We start from the raw sequence: 8,699 nt of genomic DNA on the forward strand, positions 1-8,699 counted from the left end.
CTTTACCAACAAGCCTCACCCATGATGTTTATTCAAAGTTGAACTTTTTATTTAGTATTTAGCATTTACCTGTGGACTAATCAGAGGCGGCCTATCGAATTTGGGAATAAAGAGTATTGTAACGGCAGAAGTTTCATCAATGCCTGCATGTAAGTAGTTGTCAGAATATTCATTTATTAGCTCACTTGGTAACTTTCCTTACAGATTTCATCCCTGTGTAAGCATTTATCAGGGTAGGATTACTTTGAAGCTGCTGGGCCATAGGTGTCAGTATGAACTTCAGGACTGTCACTAAATGCTTTAGTGTTTAGAAAATACTTCCTCAGAAGTACTGAGTGAAAAGCAAAACTCAACAATTATGTCTCTGATGCTCCACAATGTAAATATAAGGATGAACATCCAGAAGGCTGTTTGAACAAGCGAAGATAGAAGCAACTAGATAGATGCTCTTTACAGAAGTCATTAAGGAAGTTAGTAAGGGGAGTCCATTGTAGCTACCCAAGCTACGTTCAAGTTGGATTAAAAAATTCCCACAGAATTTGCACAAATTTTAAATTCAGCTTACAAAACTGTTGTGATGTGGCACAGGGATCAACTTAAAAGAAAAAAAAAGAGAAAAGAAAGAAAAAGCTGCTCAGCTGGAGTTAAATTTAAAGGCTGTATTTAAATAATGGCAAGATTATTCATAATTAAACCATAAGTTCATAGAGAATGAAATTTTCATTACTGTTTATTTTAACAAACTGATTACAGGAAAATAATGATGGAAAAATAACTCAAATTGTGATACCTTGATCTGATTTTGTGCCTTTTTTTTTTTTTTTTTGCAGGTAAATTTCAGGTGATGATACAGAAGATGTAGAGCATATTCAAGCCTGGGTACCTACCTTAAAAATCTTGTGTGTGGATTCAGTATCTTGGTTCAGCTTTGTATGTAGCTTGTAAATTATAGCAGTGTGCAGCACAGTTCCGGAATACATAATAAATACTGATCAAAATAATTTAACACTATCTTTGTATCTTAGTATGAAATTTTTTCTATGCCAAGGTATTAATGCCTACATGGTAAAAACTCTTTACTCGGAGGTTTTCCACAAAATATTTCCATTAGCAAACCAGCACATATGGAAGACCAGAGGTATGTTTTGAAGACAGAGTAAAAGACTGACCAAGACTAAAACTGGAATAAATAAACATGTTTTGTGTCACCTAACACGAATGCCCAGCTGCTCCCTTTCCCTGTTCACACTGGGCTGTGGGGCAGCCGTTGCTTTTGTGTCACTCTGGGGCAGCCATTGGCACATGAGCCATCAGCCTTCGTTACGGGTGTGCAGGGGAGGCCTAGTGCCTTTGGAGGAATGAAATGGGGCGGTAGAGAAGAATATTTCTACATAGTTAAACACTTTCTATGTCAGAATAATTTTACAGCTAAGGTCATCTACACTGGCCAAAGACAGAAATTTGGTTTAGCTTGTTGCACATAAACTCAGTGTTAACATAATTGTTTTTAATTGCTAGCTACAAGTCACTTCTGTAATGAGTGTGTGCAGGAAGATGATTAGGCCTGCAAGAAGCTATAAAGACATCACCAAGACTCTTGAGGACATTGGGGTTTGCTAGATACTACTTGTTACAAGATCTGCGTAGCAGTACGTACCTTGCTGTAGGTAAGCACAAAGTATCTTGTTAAAACTTTTAATGAATTTTGCTGTAAGGCTTTTCTGTTGGCTTTATACTTTCAAATGAATCATAATAGAAACTTAAGAGTTTATTCAGAAGTGTGAGAATGCTTTGTGCTAGAGATTCAGTTTCTACGTTGAGAGCAGTAAATAACGGGCTAAATATAAAAGCTGGACATGTTAAAATAGCACTTTTGATTGTTACAACTACCTTCTGTGCTGGGAGGAGCGTTCATTGTCTAGTTGCATAGTGGGTGAGAACAGTGGAAGCTGTTCTTCCCTAAGCTCTAGCAAAGGTCTGAAGTTTGTAGTGGATCAAGCCTTTTCTAGATAGTTGTTGCAAGCTGGCAAGCTACAGATCACACACATGATAACCAGGGGTTTATTATTCTTGAGCTTAAGATGTGACTTAATTCTGCTTTTTTTCAGGTACTGTGAATACTAGTTCAGATTAGTTGTAGCTGAATAACTTGAGAGTTCTAGAAAATGCCTAGAGCAGAACTCAAACTAGCAGCGTGCTGTCCCATGGTTTATAGAATTAGCAAAGATGAAAGGAACTACAGTAACATGGGACTCAGTGGGGATCAGCTGATCCAACTGATTGGAGATGCTGAATTCTTACACTGGTAGCTTATAGGAAGGCTGTGGTGGTTGTTGTTCACCTTTAGAACTCAAACATGTTTGAAAATGCAGGGCCAGAGGATAAGCTAACTAGTATTCTTGCGTTTAATGATCTCTTCAGTTGCCAACTTATCCCGTTTTCAACATGTTGAAAATGGTATTGAAGAGACTAGAAATAATTTGCACTAGATGGCTAATAGATGGACTTTAAATGTCATCACATTTTAAGCATCTGCTTTGTGGTAGGCATTCAGGATCAACACAGAGAATCATTGTTACTTGTGTCTCCAGAATTAAAACTCCAGTTGTGGCTGTAATTCACGTTGATATTTCACTTAATAGTTACGATGACCATTCCAGATGCAAAAGTACCAATCATCTGAAGATGTATTAGAGGTTTATCAATAACTGGTTGTGGGTGATAATTATTTTTAGTAATGATCAGAGGCACATAAATTCTACAATATACAGAAAGCAGGTAACAGTTAATAGTGTGTGTCAATTTGTTGCTATCAGCAGAATTCATGGTTCCTTTAACATGGATTTTTAATTGTTGAAGATAGTTAAAACCAGAGGGAGTCACATACGTATCAAGCAGATCCTCATACTCTTGGCAAAGCAATCTATGTCAAATATAGAAGTATTTGTCAAGACACCATATAGAAAATAAATTTGGTAATTTTGATTAATAAATGCTTCTATTAAAAGCACTGAATATAGCTGTGTAATTTTCACTGGTTTCTGCAACAGTTTACTAAAAAACAAGGGTATTACTACTCAGGAAGTAGTAGTGTTTATGTTTTACTAAAATAATTGTTTTAGTAGCTTATTGGCTATAGTCAACTACGTAGCAGCGTTAAGCTCAGGAATGAAAGCTTGGAAAAACACACTTCAGTCCTAGTTGTGCAGATTTCTGTAGTAAGGCTGCTGTTGAATAGTTTGAAGAATGAGAAAAGCCACAGTGTTTAAGAACACTCTTTAAAATGCTTCAGTTTTATTAAAAAAGCCCTCAATGGGTGTGTGTTGGGTAAAGAACAATAATTTCTAATGTAACCTCAGTCTTCACGTAATAGAAGTGTCCACAGGATTACACAGATGGTAGGAATTTCTAACCAAGCATGTAGCTTAGAGAGACAGTAGCTTGAGAGAGGATGCCAGGTACTTCACTGACCATTTTACGATGATGATGATACCAGAGACACTGATAATCTGATGCTAAAGCTCAGCTGAAGTTTCCCATAGGCGTCCCAAATACATAACTGTGAGGGTGTTCTGAAGGGGCTGTTAGTATATCAGGTCTGAACAGTTGTTACCTCTGATGATGCTGTTCGTACTATGGCAATGCAAAATACTTGACATTCTCAAAACAGTCTAGGAAGGCTCATCGGCCAAGTCACGCTGATCAAAGTACCTGGTGGAGAGAAGTGGAATATGGTAAGAAACTTCCAATGCAACTTACTCCTTCCTGTTGTTAGACTTCTTGCTTTCTGGCTCTTTTAGTATTTCTATCATAATTATAGCTTTGCAGTTCAGGGACTCATCTAAGGAACCAATAAGCTTATTTTACTCTTTACTTTGTAGGCCCAGAGTACTTTAATTGACGTCTACTTTAAAAGAATCTAGGTTAGGACAAGAGCAATCACACATTCATTCTGGGTATACTCTACTATTTTAGATATCTAAGTTGCATTACCTGCTAACTAAGCAAATCATCAAGTTCAGAGCTGATATCTGTTCTTCATTCCTGTTCTCCTAAAAGAAAAATGAATATTAGAACGGTTCTTTTATTACCTGTGTCAAACAAAAAAGCTGTAACATGCTTGTAGTCTTCCCTTCATTCTTGGGCAAACTTAAGACATGAAAAAATTACTTTACAAAACTTTAAGAATTGAAAAATCCTCCTAATAATTTGTTAAGTTTAGCAAGTCCTTTGCACAATCTTATATTAAATCTTACCTCTAGTACTCTGACTTCTGAGCATCGTCTTGCCAGCTGTCGAATAAGGGAGTGAGCTTCAGGTAGCAAAGGTTTTTCAAGGCATGCCAACAGTGCATAAAGCCATCTACCCTGTGTGGATTCAAATAACAAAGTTTTCATTATGAGCATTTCCTTGAAGTTGTATGCAGTTCTTGTTATATAGAACAGGCCTGGTCTCAAAACAAAATTGCATTTAAGTGCTACTGCCAGGATTAAGTTTGAAAGCTGAATTAGACATCACACAGTAGAATTTTTGCCTCCAGATAAGCTTCTTGGGAGCAGTACTCCTGGATTTCTGGTATTTTTGGAATACTGGCCAAGAGACAAATTAATATAGTTTACACAATTAAAGCCTGAGGGAAGGATTATTTTGGTAATACCTAAAGGTTATTACTTAGCTATTAATTTTTAACTTGACAAACTGGAAAGAGAGTGAATACTGTTAGATCAGCTTTAAGATTTTCACCACTGTGAAAATTCCCTTTGCATTTTACTTCACTGAATTCTACTGCATTCTTACAAATGTAACTTCTGTTACCAGTCTTAACTTCTTAATTTAATTCAGTGTTTAGTGGCTTTCATTATGGGACTGAACTAATGTCAATGTGCACATTCTCTGCAGCATATTAGTTAGAAAGAAACAGTCCTTCAGAACAGGACAGAACACAGAAGGCCTGTAAGTAACTAAAAAATAGTGAAACTGTGTTCAATACCATGGAAGCAGTTTTTCATTACTCTTTAGCTTTGTGGTACTGACGGAGATGAGATGCATCCACCAAGGTGTTTTTGTAGACAAGATGCCATTATGCAGCTAGTCAGTCTAGTTGTGGCCAAACTCCATGCTAACGTACCCTGGCAATCAGAATTTCTTGGTAGGTTTGATTTGTCACCGCACTAACTCAGCTGAGCTTTCTGGTCTGTGCTGATTAAACGTGTCTTTCCCAGCACACTGTCACGCATCTCTAAACTGAAACGGAGGTGCTGGTAAATAGCGTGCAACACCCTGACAGCTTAAACAGGTCAGAACCAAAGCTGCTGCAGTCTGACCCTCCTCTGCCACTAACCGTGAGGTTTAAGTTAGTGTGGGGAGCAATGAGAGGGGAGGGGGTTTTGGCAATACCTGATAGATTTGTATCTGTTACGTTTTGTAATCAGCCTTCCAAAGAATTCTGTGAATACTCATTTTAGTATCTAATCAATAAGGTTTTGAAAGTAACTGCATATGATACATCCATCTAGAAAACTCTTCAGAAATGAAAGTAACAATAGAAAACTATGAACAATTGATTCCTTGTTTAATGTATTCATGTGCAAGTAGTTAGAATAATTAAAAATTACCAGTTCTGGAGTAAATTTTTTCTCACCAAACCAGCTTATCAGGTATTCTAAGACACTGGTTACTGTTGCCTTCATAAGAGAACAGAAAGAGACAATGTAATACCTACAACGTTTTGTTGTGCTGTCCTTCTACCTGAAGGATTATATTATAAAAAAAACAATGTTATTTATAAAATATATATACAATGCATTTCTACTCCACTGTGGTACTATATGGTATTTATTCCAGGTTGAAGTTGCATGTAAGAGTAAAGTAACTGTTGAAGCACCAATTCCTGGAAAGAACTTTTTATCAAATGAAGTAATTTTTGGTGTTAACAGAAAGTTAAGGATAAGTACAGATTAGGAAAGAGGCTCACACTGACTGGTTGTTTCTGTATAAAGGTCACTAGTGGGGAACATTGTAGTAAAGGAAAGGTACGTGTGATTCTTCTAATTAAGTGTTCTATAGAGAAATTACAAGGACATAATACTCTTAAAACCAGTCATGATAAATGTTCAGTAGTCAAGTTGTTTCTGGCTGAAGGTGAAATAGTGATTACATGTTTTCCTTTTAAGTGTACAGTGAATAGCAATTGTAATAAACACTTGCCTACTCTAGCACAGAAAAATAGGTAAGACTCCTGCAATAGATAGGAGAAATAAGAACGGTTGCAATATCACTGCGATTCTAAGAGGTAGGCTTACCTGATTCATTCTGCTTACAATACTTAGCAAAGGGGGAAAGCCCACCTGAAAAAAAAAATCAAGTTGGAAAAGGCACAGTATCATAAAGACTTTTTTTCTAATTTAGAATGTACTAACATTTTAATGTGATGCGCACACACTTGTAGTGATTTGAAAGTCTGTTCTGAGCTTTGATATCTATCTTAAAAAAAAGATCAAGGTCTAGTCAAATCTGGTATCAAAGAATCTTGCTTTTACTGTTATTTGTTAAAGTTTTGTTTTCTCAAAATGTTGCAGTGAAAGGCATGTTTGTAGGATAAGTGTGTATGAGGAGGGGAACCACATATCGCTGTTCAACAAAACACTAAAACAAGACACTGCATAAAGCTTTCTGGTCAGTCCAGTGAGCAACAAAATACTGTGCTTGAGCTGACAACAGATGGATCACAGAATCATAGAATGGCCTGGGCTGGAAGGGACCTTCGAGATCATTTAATCCAACCTCCCCATCGTGGGTAGGGACGCCTCCCAACTAGATCAGGCAACACATGGGGACCGAACGGGGAACTCTTCAGCTTTTTGATTGAAGGGATAGACTTGTTCTTTGCCTCACTCAGCTTCCACTTAAAAGGGAAGAAAAATGTGACTTTTTTGGTTCACCAGGGAGCCTACTTTCTATTTAGCACAAAGTAGTAATAGACAGTAGGATTGTTTCTGGCAGTTACCCTTGAAAATAGCAGCTGAAAATGAGACATAAGTCCTACTCACCTTTATGTAATCAATTCCTAGATTTTCGTTATCACATAGTACATCTATTTCTGAGTATATTCTTTCACCCAGGCAGAATTTCTTCCAGCCTTCTTCATCCTCTGATTTTGGCTGAAGTAAATAAAAATAAATGAAAGTGTGAAATACTGCTATCTTGAAGACACTGAATAAAAGGCTTGCTAATATTTGTAAGCTGTTGCACTGAACTGTAAGGCAAGAGGAACCATGGATTTAACAACTGGAGAAAAAAACCACACAGCACTGCTATAAATTCTACTCACCATCGTAACATTGCTGTCCAGATGTTGTGACCGCCAGTGATTTCTGTGCTTGTTCAGGCTCTGAGTAATTAAAACAAAGCCAAATCACAACTTAACTTTGCAGTTACTTTATCCTAGCCAAGTTTGCTCTTCATTATTCTTAAAACATACCAAAAGTATATATGTTCTATAAATCAGCAGAGGCATAACTGGCTAAATATTTCCCATGCTTCTTAGTATAAATGAACTAAGTTGGGTTTTGGGAAGTAATGTTAAAGCTTAAAGAATCTTAAAGTCTACTGCATAAAATTAGGTTGAAGGTAGTAAGCTTTAACAGTCTTCTGGACTTTTCTTGGTATAACAAACTTAAAAAAAATATTTAATCCAAAAGCAGACATAAAGGCCATATCCTGTTTCCAACAATCGTCTGTGTCTGTATCAGATGTTTACAGAACTGGTAGAAAGAAGGCGAGCATGCTTTCCCAGTATTATTTCTTCTACCTATATGACAAATTAATTGGCCTGCTTGACAGTGTGTAAACTTTTTGTAACAGAAGAATTTTTTCCCCCAATCTAGTGGTTACTATAACAGTAAAAATCACCGCTACAAACACTGCAAGCAACAGTAGCTGATACAGTGTTTGAAAACGTGACTGCTGATGCTTTTTTCTCTTAAATATCTTTTAGGATATTCTCATACTTCACAGTGTTAATTCTGGCACCGATGGGAGGAAAACTGACTTGTGAATAAAAGAAACATCTATACAGTGAATATACCTCTAGATGTCAGTTTCCTTAATTCTGCTAAAACTTTAGATTATGCCTTGTATACAGTATGCGGTGTGATACCTTGTAGAAATAGGGGCTAGCTGAGTTAATATTTACACTGTATATGTAGTAGTACAGATCTACACCTTTACTGATTTACCTCTGAAAAAAATGGATAAATGAGCTTATGCAAAATTCAGTGCTACAGCAGCTGCTTACACTTCAGGTACTTGACATGCTGCATTGTAAACATGCGTTCGGCAGTACTGGAGTCACAACTGATCTCTACCTACAACTTTATTATGTTTTGGATTTCACCCCATTTGAACTGTGGGGAGAAAGAGAGACTACACAATTCTCTATTTTTGTTCTGTTATTTAAGAGCAAATGTGGTAGGAAAGACTTAAGTCTGTGCTAACATTGCAACCTTACAAATACATTTTGCCAAATCAGTATTTCTCATAATGGGTGCCACCACTGTTAGTGGACAGCATGTTTCATATACAGGAATTAGAATCCATCTGTTTTTTTCAGTTAATAGTGATCCAGCTCTGGCAAGAGGGCTGGACTAGATGATCTTTTGAGGCCCCTTCCAACCCCTAACATTCTGTGATTCTGCAGA

At 36.9% G+C, this 8,699-nt stretch overlaps 1 protein-coding gene across 1 annotated transcript in view; it reads right to left on the reverse strand.

Moving 5' to 3' along the window:
• Window positions 1-3,101: 3,101 nt before the first annotated feature.
• GEMIN2 (gem (nuclear organelle) associated protein 2) overlaps window positions 3,102-8,699 on the reverse strand; it is a gene marked incomplete at its 5' end in the record, with an annotated part of 7,220 nt that continues 1,622 nt past the window's right edge. Inside the window, 7 exons of the mRNA XM_009872862.1 lie at window positions 3,102-3,711; window positions 3,994-4,052; window positions 4,257-4,367; window positions 5,616-5,684; window positions 6,303-6,347; window positions 7,050-7,160; window positions 7,331-7,390. Coding sequence (XP_009871164.1) covers window positions 3,672-3,711; window positions 3,994-4,052; window positions 4,257-4,367; window positions 5,616-5,684; window positions 6,303-6,347; window positions 7,050-7,160; window positions 7,331-7,390 — 495 coding nt within the window. The remainder of the gene's footprint in view (window positions 3,712-3,993; window positions 4,053-4,256; window positions 4,368-5,615; window positions 5,685-6,302; window positions 6,348-7,049; window positions 7,161-7,330; window positions 7,391-8,699) is intronic.

The sequence above is a fragment of the Apaloderma vittatum genome, unplaced genomic scaffold (genome assembly GCF_000703405.1).
Source record: "Apaloderma vittatum isolate BGI_N311 unplaced genomic scaffold, ASM70340v1 scaffold43827, whole genome shotgun sequence".
In the NCBI taxonomy this organism is placed as follows: Eukaryota; Metazoa; Chordata; class Aves; order Trogoniformes; family Trogonidae; genus Apaloderma; species Apaloderma vittatum.